Source organism: Gambusia affinis, linkage group LG10 (assembly GCF_019740435.1).
Source record: "Gambusia affinis linkage group LG10, SWU_Gaff_1.0, whole genome shotgun sequence".
NCBI lineage: Eukaryota > Metazoa > Chordata > Actinopteri > Cyprinodontiformes > Poeciliidae > Gambusia > Gambusia affinis.
The window spans coordinates 373,586-397,192 of NC_057877.1; the positions used below are offsets into that span (position 1 = coordinate 373,586).

Genomic DNA, 23,607 nt, shown 5'->3' on the forward strand with positions numbered 1-23,607 from the left:
TGGCCCGAGAGGTGTTCAGACTTCATGGCATACCTGCAGTATAGTTTCTGATGGAGGGCTGCAATTAATTTCCCATTTTTGGGGCGAGTTTTGCACCCTTCTCGGCATTAACGTCAGTCTCTCTTCAGATTTTCACCCTCAAACGGATGGCCAGACAGAGAGGATGAATCAGGAGGTTGAGTCCAAGTTGCGCATCCTTTGCATGGATGCTCCCAGTCACCGGTCCCAGGACTTACTTTGGGTAGAGTACGTCATCAATGGATTACCATCAAGTGTCACAGGTCTGTCACCATTTCATGTTGTTTATGGCTATCAGCCGCCCATTCTCTCTGTTCAGGAAGGGGCTACCCAGGTTCCTGCTGCCCATTTATCTGCATGTTGTTGTCTCAGAGTCTGGAGAAAGGCCAGAGAGACTCTCTGCAAGACCTCTGCTGTTTATGCCCATAATGCCAATCGCCACAGATCCCAAGCCCCAAGATACCTGGTGGGTCAAAAGGTGTGGTTATCCACTAAGAATTTGCCCATCAAGGTAGAAAGTTGCAAATTGTCACCCTGTTTTGTGGGCCCATTTTCTGTTGCCAAAGTTATTAACCCAGTAGCTGTGTGTCTCAATCTACCTTCTTCATTGCGCGTGCACCCCACCTTCCATGTCTCCATGGTCAAACCTGTGATGTCATCCAGGTTTTGCCCTCCATCCTGACCCCTGTCATCTTGTGATCAGCAGGTTGTAGGTTCGATTCCAGCTTCCTCCTGCCACATGTCGATGTGCCTCTGGGCAAGGCACTTAACCCCAAATTGCCTACCGATCTGCATATCTGTGTATAAATGGGTGAATGTGACTCTATTGTAAAGCGCTTTGAGTGGGCAAAATGACTGGAAAAGCGCTACATAAGTTCAGTCCATTTACCATTTATCATTTACCATTTACGGTGGGGAAGGAGCTAAGAGATTAAGTGCTCTGATGCCTTCCCTGATAGATGAGGACCAGACAGGCTTCATTGGTAATAGACAAACGTATGACATTATAAGAAGGACCATTCATATTATTGATCAAATAATTAAAGAAAAATCAAGCGCAGTCCTTCTCAGCTTAGGTGCCAAGAAGAGATACGATACTGTAGGGTGGGACTTTTTGTTTCAAGTAATGAAACAAAAACTGGGTTCTGTGACAGATTTAATCCTCTCTGAAAACTGCCAACTGTGAGTGAGACACGCAGAGGGAAACAGAATTCTGACTTTGTTTTGAGTCTGACACAGTACAGTCAGACTCTGTTTTGATTTTATTTTTGCTCGTTATTTGCTAATTGGTTACTCGAAATACTAATAGAAGCAATAGCCCGGATCCTGAGCCGCGTGTTTTGAATATATATATATATATATATATTGTGGGCGGGCACGCAGCGTTTCGAGCCGCAGGTGAAAGGAAGCCGCAGTTATTTTGAGGTGAAGAATAATAGGTGTCTTGCTTTCCTTGCTTTGCATTGCTATGGCAGGCCCAATAATGATACATCAATGTTAACTGAATGATGATTGGTCTACCAATACGAGGCGTTTGATTGGTTGAAATGACTAAGGAAAACCCTCCCTTTTGAGTGCGATGTAAACAAACACTCACTGAGCATGCGTCACGGGAATAATGGAGGACTGTCTGTGGTAACCGAAATAATCTGATCTGTTTGCACTCCGTCTCTCGCGCTTTGAGGATAAATCTTCTTCTCGCCACCTCAGCGTGTGTAAGGTAAAGCCTGTCACTGGAAAACACACTTACTGATTGAAAGACAGAGTTTACTTCGAGTTTTGCGAAGAAGAAAGTGAGCGTCAGCAAACGAGCCATGTTTGCTACTTGTTTAGCTGAAAGTGGAGGAAGCTGTCAATCCCCGAGAGACCGCCGGACACTGAGCTCATTCACTACATCACTGACAGCGCAGATGTTTGCAGCTTGGATCATGTGGAAAATTGACGCAATTAAAGCTATTTCTTGGTTAGCGTGTCAGGGGGCAGCAGTAAGGAACTGATGGGCATCCATCCACTTAGCTGAGACATTCCCCAGTTCTGCGGTTCGAGAGCATATCCTTTCCACATTGTTCACGCTTCCTAGACTTTATGTCAGTGTGATCACTTCAGAATGTCTAGTAGCTATTACTTGTCTGGCTACAAATATTATTATTATTATTATTATTATTATTATTATTATTATTAGACAACCTTTGTTTCTAATGGCACAATAGCATTGGAAAATCTGAAAATGGGTCTTTATTGTGTATCAAACCATCTCTGATCATTTTATAATCCACAGTTTCTTGGACAGTATATCGTTTTAGTGCAGGGGTGTCAAACTCCAGTCCTCAAGGGCCACTGCCCTGCAACTTTTAGATGTCCCTTTGCTGCATCACCTGAATAGAATAATTAGGTCATTGAGGCTCTGGAGAACTGATTTACAGAAGGACGAGGTCATTAAGTCATTTCATGCCAGTGGTTTGTAGCTGTGGCACATCTAAAAACTGCAGGACAGCGGCCCTTGAGGACTGGAGTTTGACACCCCTGCACTAAAACGATATACTGTCCAAGAACCTGTGGAATATAAAATGATCAGAGAGGGAATTATCTCTCTTTTTTTTAACTGATGGTGAGCTTTGATTGCTTGGACGTTTCCACCAATCAGGATTGGAAGTTGTGAATGTTTTCCCTCATGAAAGCAATCTTAACCCCTTTAATGTGGTGGAATCCATTTGACTGTATGACCTTTCCCTGGCTGAGCTTTAGCAATTGTGTCAGTCTGTCTTCTTGAGAGTTTTCAGAGCAGCAAACTTTACGCCTTTAGATGCTCAAAGTTGCTGCTGATCAGGCCAAGAAAGCATTTGATTAACAGATCACTCTTCCTGTGGACATCTTACAGATGAACTTTGTTTTTTTCCTTACCCTGCTCTTGCATTTTCAGATCATTTTTTACAGTTTAGGTTACACATGTTCTGACAGGAATTGATATATTTTTTCCTATTCATTAATGCACCTGCACTGCTTGTTTTGTTTGATCATATACAATCTACAAATATATTTTGAACACCCAGAAAGTAGCAGAGCATTGAGGTTTACACAAACTGGAAATAAAAAGTGTTTTTGAGTAGATAATTTGAAAAGGGTGGATGGAGATCTATAATTTGTGCAACCAGTTAACAGCTCTGTGTGTCTGCATTTTCCATTAACAGTACATGTGTTGCGTGGAATGCCAAGATGACTACAGACACTCCAGACCAAGCTCCTAATTTCAGTGTAATGACATTCACCCCCTCCAAAGAAGAGTTCAAGGACTTTGTTCGGTATGTTGCCTTCATGGAGTCACAAGGAGCTCACAGAGCTGGAATCGCCAAAGTAAGAAGATCATTTTATTCATATGGATCTTTTTGTTTTTATGATTCAGTGTGAGATGAAATTTCAACCTTTGTTGTGTGTCATGGTGCTGAATGTATAATTTTGCCAATGTAACATTTTATGAGGAAATAATATGTGTACTTTCATCAGAAGAGGAACATAGGAAGTATAACAAGTTGATTGAGTCTCCTCTGAGCAGACCAACGTTGTGCAGCTCAAGACTGAGACCTTTGAACATGATGATGCAGAAAAAAACTTAATGAAAGTTTTTTTCTGTGTTCATCAGAGGCAAAATACTTCTCAGTAGCTGTATCTATAACTGGCAGATGACTCATTAGTCTGATTTATGTGGTTTTCATTTGGCCGAAAAAAATCTTTGCTAGAATTATGAACCATTAGATGCAAAAATGTATCAATACATACAGTTTTCATGTAATCTGATAATAAAGTATTAAAAACGTTTCAAGCAGAATCTGAAATTTATCTTGAAATGTTTGTTGATATAATTATACAAAGCAGTGTAACACAATCTTGGATCTAGATCTTCCTAGCAGACTCTAGTAGATTGTAAAAAGTTATATCTGCGTTACTCTTCTCTGAAGTGTATCATCTCTGATTGCTTTACCTGCAGATCATTCCACCTAAAGGCTGGAAACCAAGAAATGCATATGATGACATCGATGATCTGCTGATTCCTGCTCCAATACAGCAGGTGGTCACTGGTCAGTCGGGATTGTTCACGCAGTACAACATCCAGAAGAAACCAATGACTGTCCTTGAGTTTCAGAAGACTTCCAATTTGGCTAAGTCTGTTTGCCTAGTAGTTTACCTTTATTTACTTTTAACACTGTGTTTATTGGATTAATTTTGGTGCTACTGATAATCTCCAAATATGTGAACCTTTAGGTTTTGCAGTCCCAGATATGTGGATTGTGATGAGCTGGAAAGGAAGTTTTGGAAGAACCTGACCTTTAACCCCCCACTGTATGGAGCTGATGTCAGTGGAACACTGTTTGATCCAGTGAGTGGGGACTAGAAAAAAACACACTGAGCCTTTACTAGCCATATCCATGATTGTTTTTATTTTGTTTGATTGTGTTTTTTATGGGTCATGTTTTTTTGTTGCTCACTGTTTCCTATGAATCCTTCTGTTGCAGGATGTGTCTGAATGGAACATGGCCCATCTTAACACAATCCTGGACACTGTGGAGAGTGAGAGTGCAGTGAAGATAAAAGGACTCACCTCCCCATGCCTTTATTTTGGGATGTGGAAGAGTGCTTTTCCTTGGCACACAGAGGACATGAATCTTTATAGCATTTGCTACCTGCACTACGGCGAGCCCAAGTCATGGTAAATAGGAAGGTTTACCTTACATCATTCAGTTAATTTTATGAATGCAGCACCAATTAATAACAACTATCATTTCAAGGCATTTTACAAAAGAAAAGTCAATTTAATGATACATGGGTTCCATTTAATCCTAATTATCAATTGGAATCTATGTATGCTTCCAATTGATCACACATTCATTCCCTGAATGCTTCAAGGAAGTTTATTATTGCACTAAATTAAAACATTATCCGTTTGCGTAATGTCTATCATCCACTATGAAATAGACTTGATGCTACCATCTCTTATTAAAGAATGTGACCGTAAAACCGACAAACATTGAGTACATCTGCACATCCACACTAGATATATTTGCTATTGAACAATGTATTGAATGTTTTAACTTCCCACTAGCTAGTTTATGAAGTTCTATGGGGTTTTTTATTCTTATTTGAAAAGAATGTGTTTAACAGCCAGTCATATTAGTCCTTTGCTTTCCACAGATTTTTACTTTGCTCTCCAAAATCATACTAATCATACTTTGAATAACTGTCTCAGTTTTGTTAATTTGCAGGTATGTTGTCCCACCAGAGCATGGCAGAAGACTGGAGCGGCTTGCTAAAGGTAAGAATCCTTCAGTCTACTTCATTGCATGACCTTCCACCATAATGCAACTTCTCTCTGAATGAGTGATCCTACAGCTCTGGTTGCTGTTGATCTAGTTTTGATTTTTCTTATAAAAATACTAACAGCCATATTTTTTCAAAATTGAAATCATAACAGGGATAAATGTTCATCTTACCATCAGAGGCACGCTGCATGTTTTTACCACTGATTGTTAGTTGTGAAAGTCTGCAAGTGCATGATGGGAACTGACCTCACCTCACCTGACCTGACCTGACCTGACCTGACCTGACCTCACCTGACCTGACCTCCCTATCAGTCAACAAAACATGGTTCAGTTTTTGGAGCCTGATCTGGATCCATTCTGTAGTGAAACAACCACCAACCCAACTGGCAACACGTGTTGCTGACAGCCAATGAAAACAAGAGCTGAGACACATTGTCAGCTTGTTTTTTTCCTCTTTATTTGTAAATATATTATACAGCATTCTGAATATAAACACAAAACAATAGACAATACAAACTATTAACTAACTAATTGCAGTTATAGAGTGATAATAAAGAAGCAAGAAGACATCCATCCATCCATCCATCCATCCATCCATCCATCCATCTTCATACATAAATAGATAAATCTTTTTATCTGGTTATGTCAATATTTATAAATAGTACTGTTATCTTGCCAGGTCTCTTGAAAATAAATTGTAGATCTCAGTGAGGTTATCAACTCTCACCTCATGAGTTTAATCCATTCAGGTGTGTTTAGTTGGCCTGATGGATCCAGGAGCTTGCTATCGCTCAGCAGACAATCTGTGATGACTGGGAAAGTCATGCAGTGTGTCCCCAGGTTTTAGATGATGTTACAGTGCAAAAAAGAGGTAAATTTATTGTGGTGTTTTTTCTCTGGGTCTGATGATGTCAGCAGCAGCATTAATGAGTTGACTCAATCAACTCATTAATGTTTGAATGCTCAGACATCTTGATAGCCAATGAAGACTGAACTCTGTCTGTCTGTAACGTTTCATTTAAGGAAACAGAATAAGATCATCCAGTATGAACAGATAAATCGTAATGAGCACTGCTGTCAGTGTAGATGTAATATCACAGCATTTGAAAACTATAGGAGTCAATATATAGGAGTCCTACTGATTTGTAGAATCAGTCAGCCAGAATGTATGTTTGGACCATTTATTCTGGAGAGAATATTAAAAACAAATGAATCTTCTCGTCACCTCTCTCCCTGCACTTCAGCCCCTCAGCTGAAGTTCTGTTCTGTTAGTAGACAGAACAACATTGTCTACTAACATCTCCTTAAAATGCAACAAAAGTCAACAAACAAAAAAATAAATAAATCTCCTCATAAAAAAATCACAACAATCTAAAAACAAGAGGGGGAAAACGCCACCTGGTGGTCACAATGGCAGATAATACCGTGGGACAGAGTGAAATAAATAAACAGAAAAAAAATGTATAATTGAAAATAAAAACACTTACCTGGGGAGCAGATTAAAAACAAATGAATCTTCTTGTCACCTCTCTCCCTGCACTCCAGTCCTAAACATGAAAATAAAAAAACGAGCTGCGCTGGACTGGCACAGACTGGGGGACTTGTCCGCACCAAAAAAAAAGACAATATAACTGTCCAATAAACCCACAATAACGGTCAAAATAGCTCAAAACTTCTACACAACACACTGACAAACAATAGTAAACAAAATGTGCCAGAGACCGCGACATGAATGACTACTTCCACACAGAAAACAAATATATATCGCAGCAGCCAACTTTCCCTTGACTTGCCCTCAGCAGCGCAGAACAACGAAGCTACGAGAGCCAGTCTTGTGTGAAATTCTGTTCCTCCTGTGTCGTTAGTGTGGACTGCAGCCAGAGAGGCAGATCCGGTGGATCTCACCATTTTCACGGCGCTTCTGGTTGATTTCTCAGTAAAACAACTCGTATAATTGTGTCAAGGTTATAACTTTCAGTTTAATCGGCAGCAAACAAAATTGTAAAATAAATAAATAAATAAACTAGGTCTTCTTACACCGTTATTTTAAACGCCAAGAGAAACGGTGGTTTTCCTGCTTTTGTCACTTAAACCTGACAAATAAGTCAGTCACCAAACACAGGTTTCCAACACTTATATGTATTTATAATTTTTTATTCCTGATAAAAACTGACTGATAGCAGGGCACCAAAAATGAAGACTTTCTGAAAAGATGAGAGTGTAGACTTTCTGGTAAATCCTGTTCTTATGTAAAATCTGACAGATTACTGGATTAAGGAAATTTCTAGTATACTAGTATACAGTCTTTAACTGTGTTTATTCCTCTCTTCATCAACAACAAATCCTGTGAGTTTGAAAACATTTGTTCATTATTTGCCAAGGTTACTTAGGGGAACCAATTATTTTAGCAACTTGAAATTATCTGTTCCCCCACCATAATATTGGAACAAATTACTTAACCAGCAAGTCTTTAGCTGTGTTTATACCTCTCATAAAAACAAATCATGTGATTTTGGAAATTGTTGCTCATTATTAGTCAAAGCTAAAGGGGGAACCAAATATTTTAGCTGCCTGAAATAATCTGTTCCACCTCCATGAAAGGGAAGCTAATTTTCTTTTTCACAAAATCTTTAACTGTGCTTATAACTCTTCATCACCACTAAATCCTGCAAGTTTGAAAACACTTGCATGTGTTTTGCCAGAGATATGAGGAGGGAACCATATATTTTAGCTGCCTGAAATAATCCGTTCCCCCTCCATTTCGTAGGAACAAATTAGTTTACCTGCTAGCCTTTAATTGTCCTTGTAGAGCTTTGGAACGTGATGTTACTGGTCTAGGCGGAGGTATATATCTTGTATGGTCATAAACATAACCGAAAAAATGACTGTCTCACAAATATTTTGAATTTTTAAATCTAAGTTACTTAAAATTAATTAGCAATGGTTCTAACTTGCTGGGTTATTACGGTTTATAGTACGGTGCCAGAAATGCCGAAATTAATAGTAAGTAATAAAGACGTTGTGGTATTAGCAATGAAATTATATTAGTTGTGTTATCACCCGCACGCCACTAGAGGCAGCATCAGGCCCGAAAAGATGCGACTGAGGAGCAGATTTAGAAGTTCTCAGAATGCTACTGAATTTGTTAAACCGTGAGCTGCGCTGAAGTAAACAGAAGAGAGAAGTTCAAACACATTCTGAGAGTGAAAATCCTTCCCAAAGGTGAAGATATATCACAGATTTCAAAAGAAAATAAAAATGGGAAGCCGCGGATAATATAGGAAATGGCGCCCCCTTCACTTCCGGAGTACAATGGTCCCATTTCCAAATAAGGTATCAATCAATCAATCAAATTTTATTTGTATAGCACATTTCAGCAGCAAGACATTTCGAAGAGCTTTACATCAAATCAAACACAAAAACACAATGCAACATAGAATCAACAACTAAAAAATGACATTAAGTCAGATTCCATCAATAAATTTGTAATTGATTACGTTTCAAATACAACTCTAAACAAGTGGGTTTTTAGTTGAGATTTAAAGGAAGTCAGTGTTTCAGCTGTTTTACAGTTTTCTTGAAGTTTGTTCCAGATTTGTGGTGCATAGATGCTGAATGCTGCTTCTCCTTGTTTAGTTCCAGTTCTGGAGAGCAGAACCAGAACCAGAAGACCTGAGAGTTCTGGAAGGTTGATACAACAGCAGCAAATCTTTAATGTATTGTGGTGCTAAACCATTCAGTAATTTATAAACTAACAACAGTATTTTAAAGTCTATTCTTTGAGCTACAGGGAGCCAGTGGAGAGACTTTAAAACTGGTGTTATGTGCTCTATCTTCCTGGTTTTAGTCAGAACTCCAGCAGCAGCATTCTGGATCAGCTGCAGCTATTTGATTGATTTGTTGGACAGACCTGTGAAGACGCTGTTGCAGGTATCAATGCGACTGAAGATAAACGCATGGATGAGTTTCTCTAGATCTGGCTGAGACATTAGTCCTTTAATCCTGGAAATGTTCTTCAGGTGATAGAAGGCCGACTTTGTAACTGTCTTTATGTGGCTCTGAATGTTCAGGTCAGAGTCCATCACTACTCCCAGGTTTCGGGCTGATCGCTGGTTTTTAGTTGTAATAACTGAAGTTGTGCGCTGACTCTAGATCTATGATTCTAGATCTATAACTCTAGATCTATGACTCTAGATCTATAACCCTAGATCTATGATTCTAGATTGTTCCTCTTTAGGTCCAAAAATAATAAGTTCAGTTTTGTTTCTGTTCAGCTGGAGAAAGTTTTGGCACAGCCACACATTTATCTGTTCAGTGATTGGATGGGGTCAAAGGTCACCTGGTGACATCGTAATGTTATGGTAGCTGATATTATTTCCTGTTATAACCTGAGCTAGTGGGAGCATATAGATATTGAATAAGAGGGGTCCTAGGTTTGAACCTTGGGGTACCCCACATGTGACCTTTGACCTCTTTGATGAGAAGTTTCCAATTGAAACAAAGAAATCCCTGCTTTTTATGTAAGATTCAAACCAGTTAATCTCTGGACCGGAGAGTCCGACCCAACTCTCCAGTCCATTCAGTAATATGTCCTGGTCAACACTGAGGTCCAACAGAACCAGAACTGTGGTTCTCCCACAGTCCATATTTATATGGATGTCATTGAACACTTTGACTAGGCCAGTCTCTGTGCTGTGGTGAGACCGGAAACCAGACTGGAAGGAGTCAAAGCAGTTGGTTATCGTTAGGAAGCTATTTAACTGTTTACACAGCTTTTTCAATAACTTTGCTGATGAATGGGAGGTCAGAGGTCAGAGATCGGCCTGTAATTCTGCAGTAGTGATTTGTCTAGATTGTTCTTTTTTATCAGTGGTTTGATTACTGCCGTTTTCAAAGCCTGGGGGAAAACGCCTGATGAGAGCGATGAGTTTACTATTTGGATCAGATCAGTAGCAACAACAGGCAGAACTTTCTTAAAGAAATGTGAGGGTAGAACATCCAGACAGCAGGAACTGGAGCTGAGTTGACTTATAATTTCCTCTAGGGTTTTATAATTAAGTAGTTGAAATTGGGTCATTTTTCCTGTATTTGTTTTGTTTGGGTTCAGTGTTGGTTCTGACTTTATAGTGGATGTGCAGATTAATCCTCAGATTTTTTGAATTTTCTCTGAAAAGAAACTGGGAAACTGGTTGCAGGCGGCAATAGACTGAAATTCAGGTGGTAACGTGATAGGAGGGTTTGTGAGCCTGTCAACTGTTGCTAATGAAGCTGGAGCATTGTTAATGACACTGACAGTGGTCCGTCCCACCCCTTCCTGTTTCCTGCAGCAGGCAGAGTGCAGAAAGGCAAAAATAACAAAACAGTAAATAAAAATAACTCGATGAGATACAATTCACAAATACTCAATAGAACATGAATTAGAAATAATAATTAATAAAGTACATTTGTAACTGTTACACTAGTATGACTTTATGTAAAAAAAAAAATAAATAAAACAAATTATTTCCATAGCTTCAGCAGCACAGCATATTTCACCTGAGGAAGTTCCTCTTCAAAGACAAGTATTCAAATGATAGCTTCAGCTTTATTAATATATTAGAGTTTTTTCTATTTCTTCCAGGTTTCTTTCCCGGGAATGCTCAGAGCTGTGAAGCCTTCTTGCGGCACAAGATGACTTTAATTTCACCCTCAATCCTCAAAAAATATGGTATACCATATGAGAAGGTAATCCACCTTATGAGAAGGTAATCCATGTTTTCATCTCTACAGAGATGATAACATGTTTGTTCACAAGTCATAAACTTTCAACTTGCTGAATACAAGGGGCGTGGCTTACATTAAGCATGGCTTATATTACTTTCAATAAGATTTTAATGCTTTCTTTTTTAAGCCTCCATTTAAGTAAGCAGTATCTTCTCCCGCTTTTTAGCTTTTGCTTAATTTCTTTCAGCTCCATCTTGTCAGTTGTTGTAGCTGCAGGGTGAGTCAAGAACAAATTATGTGGGATCTAATTCAAGAATACTTTATTGATCCCAAAGGAAAATCAAATAGTCTTATAACTTGTTTAATTAAAGAGTTATTGTCGATGCTGATGACTGTGGTCTCTACGGTCTCTGTTACAACGAAGCCTCTGACTGAAGAGTGATAATCATGTTTTAGTGACTACATAAGAAAAGTCAGGTGGAACATAAATCCATCTTTTTTTTCCTGTTATGTTAGGTCACTCAGGAAGCTGGGCAGTTCATTGTGACTTTTCCATTTGCTTATCATGCTGGTTTCAACCACGGTTTCAATTGTGCCGAGTCCACCAACTTTGCTACACAGCGATGGATTGATTATGGAAAACAAGCTAAATTGGTATGTTATATACAGTCTCTTCTACACAAGTAAAGCAGTTCAAAATGAAATGTCTAACTTGCAAGTATTAAGGTCATGGCACTTCCTAGAGATTCAAAGGAGTAAATCAAAGGAGCATACCAAAAAGACTAGTAAAAGACAAGTTAACCAGTTGTCATAAATATTGTTTATTAATCTTATATACAATAGGATTTAAATCATCAGCCTTTAACTGGTACAACAGTGATGGGTATTCTGCTTTTAACATACTAGAGGTGAATGTACCTTTATTTGCACAATAAAGGTGCAAATATTGTGTAAAAAACACAATAATGAGTTTCATCAGATCTAAGGTGTTAAATCACCTTAGATTTGATGAAACTCATTATTGTGTTTTTTTTTTAATTTACTGCTTAATAGTGTTTCGGGTCTATGGACAGCTCAGTCCATCAACATACAGTGTCTCTACGTGACTTCCTACCATGCTGAGGAAGTCATGTAAATGTAGTTCCACAAAGTTTGTTGTTATAACAGAGGCTATGTTGTCTTCATGGTTGCATCTATGTTTCCAATGTCAACCTCTATATTGTTGGTACCTTCATACATGTGACAGGGACACTGGTGGAGCCGTGCTGTAATACACAAAATGGATTTTTTCGCGTTTTGGATGTAACTGATAACAGATTGGATTTTCATACAGCATCTGCTCTTCCATGACCACTTAATGAGAATTAGTTTAAGCACAGCCAGCGTTTCTCCTCCTTGTTAATACTTTATACAGAATCTAAAGTACTCATGTAGTAGAAGTTGTGCATGTCCAATATTGCTTTTAGTCCAAATGACTTACTTTGATACAGTCCTCCAAATTTGCTTTCACAGTTTCTACATTAATAAACTCAAATAACTAAACCTATTTTGGTTTTTTAAGTTTCGATCCCAGTTATGTTGCATGAGTCCGTTGAAAATTCAGTGTCGATGTGAAAGCCTTTGCTGGCTCTAGTAAATCACAGAGTCACATAACTAACTTACAACTAACTTCAAAGCAGGAGTAAAACCACTGTAGGAGTAAAACCAGACATTTGGAGCACAAAAAAGGATTAACCAATCAAAGGGATGTCTGACTCTGGCTATCAAATCCCACAACAGCTAAGCCCATCTGTAATCTGAATGTATTGTTACATTTGTCATTGACCAGTCAACTAGATTTTTGCACCACTAAATTATATACGAATGTGAAAACTTGGAAAATATTTAATTTCAAGACCAAAATGACCAATTTCAGCAATACAGACTACTCTAAACCTCTTACTGAAGCACTAACCTTAGCAAGAACCCATCTTGTCTTCACAGTCTCACATTGGTGAGAACACACACTACATCTAACAATGGCAGAGACCTCAACTGGCTAGTTTTAGCTGTTGAAGCTACGAAATGTTTCATGTTGGTTTCTGCAGTGTTCTTGCCGTCAAGATATGGTGAAGATATCTATGGATGCATTTGTACTCAAGTTTCAGCCTGACCGTTACAAACTGTGGAAAGCAGGGAAAGATGACACTCCCATTGACCACTTGAAACCAACTCCAGAGGCTGCTGAGTTTCTCAAAAAAGAAAAGGACAATCCCTGTAAGAAGGTTTCCAGTGAAGCATCGTCTGAGGAGCCAACGTCTCCTGCACAGAAGGACAAAAGGTCTTGATTTATTCTACTCTCTTTCTTCAATATTCTGTGACTATTTTATTACAGACGGGAATGTTAACAAGTCTTTCCTGATTGTTATGAAATATGAAAAAGTTTGACTTTTTCAAAAGTTAAACAACTGACATATCTGGTGATATCAAAAGGATGAACCTATGTTCAAATCATTCAAAATACCTACGATGGGATGCCCAGACTTCCCTCTCCCCAGCCACTTGTTCCAGCTCCTCTGACAGAATCCCAAAGGGTTCCCAGGTCAGTCAAGAAACATAGTCCCTCCAGCGTGTCCTGGGTCTTCCCCGGGGCCTCCTGCCGGTGGGGTGTACCTGGAACACCTCATTAGGGGGGCCGTCCTGACCAGATGCCTGAGCCACTTGAATAAAGGCCACTAGAGCTAAATAAATAATACTTGATTTAATTTTCTCAGCTGGCATTATCTTAAACCTTTTGTGAAATTAAAAACTGCCTTCAACGTGTCCTTAACATTTTTAAATGATTCAGCTCAGATCCTCAAAGTGGGAAAAAACGTCCGCTTGAACCTGTCCAGACTTCTGAAGGAGACAATTGTGACGTAAGAGTCAAGGAGGCAGTAGAGCCTGAGAGTACCAAGCTATCAATGAGTTCTCCCAATAAAGTCCCAGCTCTCTCAGGTAAGATGCCAAACTCTTTAATTTACTCTTGCCTTTCTGCTACTTTTTTTGTCTTTAAAGTCTAGCCTCTTTTCACCTGGTTGTCATATTCTTAGATAAAATCAAAAGAAAAAACTTTCACATTGTTTGGATCCTACATTCATTCTAATAGGTAGAATTAGAAAATATTGACACCACTGGATGATATAAAAATATTTCCGTGCTATCCTGCTATGAAACTAGTGCTTTATAGTAATTACTTTCTCCAAAGTTTAATTCAGTCGAGTTTAGCATTCTTGTCCAAGACACCTTAGAAGTAGTTCAGGATTTACTCCGGCTAAACTTTCTTCACATTTTCCCCATAGCAGCCACAGGCTTCAGTGGCAGACCAACTCTAGTTGGTGCATCATCTACCACCATTAGTGTGTGTGCGTGTGTGTGTGTGTGGGTGTGTGTGTGTGTGTGTGTGTGTGTGTGTGAGTGTGAGTGAGTGAGTGAGTGAGTGAGTGAGTGAATAACTCAATGTAGTGTAAAGCACTTTGGGTTCCTCTGGACTTGATAAAATGTGATACAAGTACAGGTCACTTACTATTTACTATATGCTGGGCTGCCACAGAAAATCCCAGAGAAGAATGAGCATTTTCAATTTTTTTTGTGTCCTTGATGTTGAAGTTATTTCTAGAGACAATGAATCAAAATATGTCATTTATGTGTATTCTGGTCTGCATCTTTATCATTAACTTAGAATTTGCAAATCAGTTAACTAAATCAGCGTACAGAGTTGTAATAAAGTGTTTCCTTTTCAACACAGCACAACCCAAGTCAGAACGTCAGTTGGAGAAGCTCATGAAACCACCACCTAAATGCAGTTCTAAACCCAACAAGAAAACTTCAAGCAGACAAAATTCTGCAAGAAAGGACAAGAACGGTGGACAGACTGCAGACATGAGTCCTCTGCTGCCAGTAGAAGGAAATGCAGAGGGCAGTGTGGAGCCTCGGGTGGAAACCAGTAACATCCATGTGCACAAGCTGTTTCAGAGAACACTCAGCCCTGCTGACGTCCTGCATGTTCATAGCTATGCCAAAGGAGACTATGGAGAAGAAATCCTGGTGCAGGAGGAAGAACAGGCCATACGCAGTGATGAGAACGAAGACACCAAACATGTGAGCAGAGAAGTGATTAGTGTTGGCATCTGTGATTCTGTCTCAATCCAGATAATTCAAGTATTTGAACCTGTTGTTGTGCCGTAGTTTCTGATAAATGTGTTATCTTAATGTACTTCTACATCAGCAATATATGGCAACAATATTTGTTGTTAAAATACTCAGTTGGTATTGTGTGTATTGAGATGTGACCAAACACAAATTAATGTGTTTTTTAACCCTCTAAATATGATTATTATTATTATGGACATTTTTAATACATTTTTCTGTGGTCTTCTGTAATAATACTGTTTACCTTTTAGCAGAACATGTGACTTTTCGTTCTAATTCTGCCAGTGTTCTCTGTACCTCCAGCAAGTGGCAGAAGTGTTGCCTCCTACTGCAGAGCTGGAAAGTAATCCAGACCAGCTGCCACGGCCCCCACACATCAAAGATAGCAGCAGTGAAAAAGGTCTGTCCTGACATTAAGATTTCTCCCTTGTATATTGAAACTTAATGAATGCATTTGTTTTTCTGCCATAGACGCCTTAGAGGAGCTTCCCCCAGTGGAGGCAGGTACTTTCGAAGGGGACAACTGGGCCAAACCTCTGACCCATTTGTGGCAGAGTAGCCCTCCCAATCTGAAGAAAGAAAGGGAGTACAACCAGCGCATGGGCTCTAAGCCTCCATACTGCTCCATCTGTATGCTCTTCCAAACATATCAACAGGTATTCCTCTCAATCAGAGAGAACACAACACCTGAAAGGGTTTCTGACTCTAACATGAAGCATTTCTTTTTCTCTCCATAACAAAATATGAATGACAGACTTCATTTTTCTGATTGCTCTCAGCATTGAAATAACTGCATTAAGACATTTCTATTGAATTGTTTCCATTCTGGGGATATGACATATTGTAATTTCCAGATTATTGAGTGTACCGGAATGTAATCTGCACCTCTTCACAAGTGCAACCTGCATATTTAAGACCACACTTGTCTGCAGGGGTCTATGTTGGAATATGAGAGATTTACAGTTTCTTTATTTTTTTGTTGTTGTTTTTTTACTTTTAAAGTAATGCATTCCAATAGTATATCATATTACCAGTTCAGATTACCAGTAGCACATCATAAATGCTTTTCTGATTTCAGAAAAGTCCCTGTAACACGGCTGCTTTAAAAACTGGTAGCTTAGCAGGCAGATAACGCGCTAGACTTTTTCATTGTTCTTCATTTTTGACAGATGTGGTAAAAAAAATCATAATCTATTTTTATCCATTTTTAAAATTATAATAATGTCATTCAATTGTATTTCATTTTCATTTGAATTATTATATAACAAGCTGAATAGAGAATCAAATGCGTCATGGTTTTGATGTTTATCTGGAGGATGAATCTGCAATCTGCTACTGCACTGAAGCCTAGAATTACAAGTGCCACTTCAGCCAAAGTTTTGAAATTGGGAAACTTTTCTCCAATTGAAGCAGTCAGAAGTTGAAAGCAAAACGTCTCTTTCGTTCCTTGCTGTGTCTGCCCACAGGCAGAGTGTGCCAGAAGCATGGACAATCATGTCGCTGGTGCAGGTGGGAGGATGCAGACCAAGCCTGTTATCCCAGAAATGTGTTTCACCATCACCACAGAAGAAGATGCAGAGAGTGAAGAACAACCTGTTGCACATTATTTAGAGGAGGATGGAACCAGCCTCCTCATCAGCTGCTCACAGTGCCGTGTTTGGGTTCACACCAGTCAGTACACCAGCACGCTTTACATCTCCACAGCATAACTTTGTCTTATAACTCCATATGCTCTAAACGTTTAAATGATTCAGCTGTAGATGCTGTCTAATCCCTACTTTCCTGTGTGTTTGCTGTGTGCATCATTTAGGCTGCTACGGTGTGAACCCAGCCAGTGTGAGCACCGAGTGGAAATGTGCACGATGTAAGGCCAATGCTATGAATGAGGTTGGTATGAAAATGAATTACAGTTGCTTCTTCCTGAGAGTAGCCTTGTGAGGGTGTTGTAACACAAATTCAGCATGGGAATGCCTCTGGTTTTATTGTGCTATGAAAACGTTTTGATTCCTTTAAAATATCTTTCCGTTTTTGCCTTTTGTTACATTTAAACATTTTAGGTCACCCAACAAATTGTAACATCAGACAAAGATGCACTGTATATCTACAGTCTGAATAAAAAGTAGTAGTTTTTGAGCAGTATAATTTTATTTCATTTTGTTTTTATTTTATTCATTCAATAATAATTATGAATAGTTCATGTAACCCCTAAAGGAAAAGGATGAGAAGAATATAAACTTGTAATATCTGACCCCATTCACATAAAAAGAAAATTAATCAGCACAGAAGACCACTACAGACATATTTCAACAAAAAAAATATTTCTTCAGCATAATGGTTTTCAATTTTTTTTTAAATGCAAAAGAAATTCAGATTGTTTTATCTCATGTCAAGATTGTCAAGAGACAAGTAGACCTAGTAGTAGTAGACCTTGTCTGTGCCATGTGAATATTTTTCTGAGTAAATAATGTCTCAAAGTTTTTATCTCCAGGATGTGTTCTTAAAAATAATGCCAGCAGAGAAAGCATAAGTTTACTGTTTCCAACCAAAAGTGATGTTTTTTTTTACTGGACCCTTTGATGAGACTTCTTCTTTCTGCAGAGTTGCTGCCTGTGCTTGCTAAGAGGTGGAGCCCTACATAAAACCACCAATGATAAGTAAGTTCCAAGGTTATCTAGAACACAGTGCCTTTCAAACTGTGGGGTGTGCCTCCCCTAGGGGGCGCCATAATTCTTTAGTGGAGGCACAACATGAGGGGGTGGCAGAAAATAAACCAGAAAATGTAAATGTAAACATTTAGCTAACTTCACCTAATTTGGACCAGAGGCAAAATGAATAGATTTTTAGCACCTAAAGCTACAGTGAGTTGGAATACAAAGTCTGGACCAGGCAAAAAGACAAGTAACATGACCAAATTATTTCAAGTTGGGATATTTCTGGGTTGCATGTGAAGATATTCTACCACCACAGTACTGTCTTCGAAGCCCTGAGAGGACTTTTACACCAATGTTTCACATTGACCTGTGTATGGTGAGGCGTGCCCAAGCTGTGCGTGAAACATAGTCTGGAGTCTTCCCCAGGGTTTCTGAAAGCCCAAAGGGCGGCCAAGAGCCATCCGGGTCAGATACCTGAACCACCTTGAGAAGGTAAACAGGATCAACTTTGTGGTGAGAATGCAGACACAGCTGCTACTTTGGGCATGGGATTGGATAGCCATTACATGACCCCAATACCCCATAATCCCTACCAATAACCCCACAAAGTAAGGCCACTTTGCTCCTCTTGGATGTGAGGTTTGACGATCAGTTGGAGCCTGAACTCGTTCATGTTGGTCATGATGTGAACAACATGGAACGCTCACAATGTGTTCACCTGACCAGCCACCAGTGAGCTTTAGAAACTGGCTGTAGTGTGGAAAATGAACTTTTTTTGAAGTTTTGTATCATGTTGCAATGTTTTACACTCATCAAAAAAAATCTGGAATGTTGCTTTGATTCTTTCTGGCATTTTTGAGGGACCTTTGAATCTTACCTGGCAGCAATTCAGGGGTGCCTCAACACTTGCTACTTCATTTTATAACAACTGAAGGTAACATAGAACCTTTTTATTGTGCAATCTAGCCACTATGTGCCTGGAAAATACATAATATGGCTCTTTTAAGTATGCTGGTTAATGCATCAGTTGGAATGAATAATATCACAAAGTGTTGTGTGTTTGGTAGGTGGGTACATGTGTTGTGTGCTGTGGCAGTGATGGAGGCGCGCTTTGTTAACATTGCTGAAAGAAGTCCTGTGGATCTGAGTGGAATCCCTCTACAGAGATTTAAACTGGTGAGTTCACATGGTGTCACCATGAGCTGTAAGTATTGAGTAAAGGGAAAAACTTTGTATTAAAGCCAGAATACAACCTTGTGTATTTAACAAGCTAACAGGTGTGGAAAACAGTGTGCTTTAGTAGTGAGGATTTGTCTTTCAGACATGTTTTCAGCTCTGTGACTCAGTAAAAACAAACATTTGACAACAAGAAGAAGACAGGACATTTCCTGTTCTTTAGCTGTTTTTAACAACTTGCTGAGCCCAGGCTGCTGTTTTTCCATTTCACAGAAATGTTACTACTGCAAGAAACGCGTGAAAAAGGCATCTGGCTGCTGTGTGCAGTGCTCTCATGGCCGCTGTCCCACTGCATACCACCCTACCTGCGCCCAGGCTGCCGGGGTTCTGATGCAGCCAGATGATTGGCCCTTTGTGGTCCATGTGACCTGCTGTCGGCACAAAGGTCCTGCTCAGATTGAGGTAAACTGCTGAACAGGATCTTTTCTCTCTTCAACATGAGTTTAGTTTTTATCCATTTATAGTTTAGAATGGACCCTCCTCAGTATGATGTATGCATTAATAATACTGTTTGTGGCTTTTTCTGCTGCAGCGCAATAAGGCAGCAATGCATGAGCTTACTGTGGGTCAGAGAGTCATCTGTAAGCACAAGAATGGCCGTTACTATCAGTGTGATGTAGTTCAGCTCTCAAAAGAGACCTTTTATGAAGTCAACTTTGATGACGGCTCCTTCAGTGATAACCTGTTCCCGGAGGACATTGTGGTATGTTTTATTTGTCTTTGCATTAAAAACATCTAGAGTAGTAAGCAGAGATGTAAAGAGAATTGTTCATTTTACCTGAATTAAAATAAGATTGTTTTGAGATTTAGAAACTAGAAACTACGCAGAACAGTTTTATGGATTAGCCTCAACATAGTTTTAGGCTAAAGGTATGCTGTATAGCTTACTTGTAAAGTGTTAAAGGTGACTGATCAGTTTATGTGTTTGTTTCTTTGCTCAGAATCAAGACTGCGCTCAGCTTGGCCCCCCACCGCAGGGTGAAGTGGTTCAGGTGCGCTGGACAGATGGGCTGGTCTACGGGGCCAAGTTTGTGGCTGCTCATGTTATTCAAATGTACTTGGTAAGTATTTTTCTGTTTCTTTCTGCAATTTGTGTCAAAATAATCTTTGACTTTATGTTCTTATTAGTAAGACCTGCATAATTTATTATCTATTTAGGAAGACAATTCCATATCGTGTATAAGGGACACAGAAAGTAATCATGACTTTTGTTTTTAGATTTACACTTATTTTTTGGAACACTGAGCAAACAAAACTGATCACCTGAGAAGCTTACATCGTTTAACTCTAACACATCTCTCCGAAATGATTAAGATTTGATTCCATTCAGTGACTTAATGACCAATAAGATTTTAAAATCTATCCTTTTCCAAAGTAATATGAGATTGATAGAGTATACTGATATTGAACAAAAGTAGTTTGAAAAGTGAGTCTTGAGAAACCCCAAAGAACTTTTTCACTCATGAATATGCCAAATAATTGCCAAATGACACATAGACATGAACTTATTATCACATTATAGTTGAGGTTCAGTGGATGCTAAAGTTATTAATTTGGAGTGTTTTGTAGTAAAAAAAAAAAAAAATCATCTTTGGATTATTATGAGCTACATATGAGATTTTGATTAACTAATTCATTATTTGCAGTTTTTATCAAATTATCAAATTTGATCAATTTATCAAATAAAATGAAATAAAAATCTCACAATTGTGAAAGAATACGTGTTAATATGTGCTGTTGTTCCAAACCGCAGGTGGAGTTTGAAGATGGTTCACAGCTAACAGCCAAGAGAGATGACGTCTACACTCTGGACGAAGAACTTCCCAAGAGAGTCAAATCCAGACTGGTTAGTTCAAATTCACCTCTATTTAACAAACTAATGTTGTAGCATATAATTACATAATGCTGTTATTAAATAGTCTATGTAACCCTTTTTATTCTCTCGGCAGTCTAAGGCATCAGATATGAGGTTTGATGGAATTTTTGAAGACAATGAGATTATCCAAGAATCCAAGAGACAAAGGGTGATCAACTCCCGGTACAGGGGCGACTACATTGAGCCTGTGATTTATAGAGCCATCATGGAGTAGACCCTCACACCTGGTCAGCCCGTCTTTCACACCAGCAGCACCGTTGGACTGAAGTGTTTTGATGCACCTTAACTTTGCAGCTAGTTTCAGGCAATGTAGCAGCAGCTGGCTTCTTCAGGATCTGCATGGACTGCTGCCTGTTTCAACACTTTGTTCTCTTTGCTGGATTGTGAGGTCAAAAAATGTTTTGCTCTGATGACATTTTTGCAGAGGACTCCTAACCATAATGTTAATGGGCCACACGCTCTAGCATTACTTCAAGGATACATAACAAATAGCACTGAGTGAAGTAAGATGTTTGAAAACTGGGTTAGTGTTGGAATGGAGAGTCAAGTCAAGTTGTGCTGATAGAGTCTTAAAAAAAACAAAGCTTCATTAAACTGACCCCAACTGAGCATTTTCCATCCAACATCAACTTGTTCCTAATTTATTTCAGATTTTGCTTTTAGTGGCCATTAGAAGGTTTCAGAGAGAACACACACATACCCCAAATATTATTCTAAACCTCTACTTCACCTTCAGCCCTTCAGTTTTTATTCTGTTGAAAATGGTAGAAAACAGAAGAGAGTTGAATCTCTCAACATTTTTAACATTTAAAAAGTCATTTCTGTCCTATGACTTGTGAACATTATGTGTAACTGCAAAAATTGGAGCTTAAAACGTTTTTTATTTGTTCCAACTAGTTTGGAAACTGCCATTTGTAATATTTATGAGTTGTCTTAATCTTAACACTCACATCTTGTGATAGAAACATTTTCATGGTATATATTGCATTTTAAAATCTATCAACATATTTCAGAATTAAGAAACGCATATGGACTCTTCTGGATAAATGAAGTAAGGCTTTATTATAATAATAATAATAATAATAATAATAATAATAATAATAATAATAATAATAATAATAATAAAATCTAACCAGCAATGAAAAAAGATTTTTTTTAAATCTCTGGGATATTTTTCTTGGCTTTTGATTCAAGTTTTAGGTTTCATGTAAGTGTTGCAACAGTCATTTCTTTAGGCATGTCCAATGCAGAAAAGGTTTTCCTCTGGATGCTGTGGAGTAACAGGTTAAACTCTTTGAAGGTAGCACAGCCATTTGATCCCTAAAGTCCCGTTTTATTAACTACATTCCCTCCTTGGGTGAACTTCATAACTCTTTATTGCTCATTGCATTGAGAAACTAGCATCTGCTTCATAAACAGTAATTCTGTTGAGTTTGTTTGATCACTTGACTTCTGCAGTTAATTAAGTCTCTGCTGCTTTTCATGTGTTTCTATTGGCTGCCTGTCCTACTCTCTTACTCTGTGCATTGGACTGCTGAGTCCAGTTTGTGGGGCATTTGAACATCAAGGTGCTACTGTTGGTTTATACAGAAAAATATGGCGTTTGTTGTACATTTCTAAACGTTTTGCTGGCTTGTTCGTGTCCGGCTCCACCCAACTCTTTGATTCCATTGCTTTGGTAGAACAAGATGGCCGTCAGTCATCATCATTATCAAGCAGGTTTTCTAGCTGGTCATTGGTCATGTAGGGATCATTTCATTTTCTCTTTAGACTAACTTGTACACTGATCTTGTATTCTATTTTACTGTGCTGTTTGTAAAGCGTTCAGTGTATTTTTTCACAAAAGCCTGTGTAATGTAAATGTCATGTAGTCTATTTTAAAATCTTATTGAGCCAGCAGGGAGAGCAGTTACTTTTCATATTGTCATGCAGACATTTTGTAACATTTGTTTAATTAAAGAAATGTACTCTCAGTTTATTCATTCAGTTCTCTTTGTTTCATGTAGGGTTTTTATTATGTCAAAACTAAAGAACCCTCCATGATCCATGATGTCCGTGATTAGGAATGTGTCAGACTGAAAACACACTGTGGAATATATGAAAGTGCCTCATTATTGCCTTCCTTATTTCCAGCAGTAATTGGAACATCTTCCAGCTCAGATATCTACATGTATACTCTTTAATTAAAGGGTTTAAAAAAACTAAGTTTGTGAGCTACAAAACTTGACTTAATCTGTGTTTGAAGATTTACTTTATGACCTAAATTACAGAAATGTATAACAATAAATATTGCAAAAGGCATTGGACAGAAGCAAAGTTCCAGCCAGACTTGATCGAATCACAATGAGGAACCCATTACTTTTTTATCATGGTAAGTCAAAATGTTCATTTGTGCAATGTGGTTGTCAAGACATCTCTCCACTTAGCTCAACTGTTAAAATAATAATCTTGGATGAACAATAAAAAGCACCTCAAACTATTTCAACAAATCTAAATTTGTGTAATTAAGGAAGATGCTGAGTCCACTGGCTCCGCTCCTCTCAGGACGTTAATAGAATAATTGAGGCATACAGTGTTATGGAAAGTATTCAAGTCCATTTAAATTTTTCACTTTGTTTCTTTGCAGCGATTTGCTAAAATC

The 23,607-nt window shown here is 38.6% G+C and overlaps 1 protein-coding gene across 4 annotated transcripts; it reads left to right on the forward strand.

Moving 5' to 3' along the window:
• The first annotated feature begins 261 nt into the window (after positions 1-261).
• On the forward strand, positions 262-22,942 carry LOC122838043 (lysine-specific demethylase 4A-like). Of its 4 annotated transcripts, none has more exons than XM_044128354.1 (22): positions 262-281; positions 3,207-3,369; positions 4,001-4,176; positions 4,276-4,390; positions 4,527-4,720; positions 5,274-5,323; positions 10,951-11,054; positions 11,550-11,687; positions 13,121-13,353; positions 13,861-14,009; positions 14,800-15,152; positions 15,489-15,603; positions 15,675-15,859; positions 16,670-16,874; positions 17,014-17,090; positions 17,802-17,857; positions 18,922-19,030; positions 19,304-19,492; positions 19,623-19,793; positions 20,032-20,151; positions 20,844-20,936; positions 21,040-22,942. In XM_044128354.1, the coding sequence occupies exons 2-22, from the start codon at positions 3,232-3,234 to the stop codon at positions 21,178-21,180; spliced, it is 3,111 nt and encodes a 1,036-aa protein (XP_043984289.1). In that variant the 5' UTR covers positions 262-281; positions 3,207-3,231; the 3' UTR covers positions 21,181-22,942. The 4 variants fall into 4 exon arrangements, with proteins under 4 accessions (XP_043984289.1, XP_043984292.1, XP_043984290.1 ...); XM_044128357.1 differs by having other exon boundaries at positions 13,175-13,353; XM_044128355.1 differs by lacking the exon at positions 262-281 and adding an exon at positions 1,605-1,738.
• The last annotated feature ends 665 nt before the right edge of the window (positions 22,943-23,607 follow it).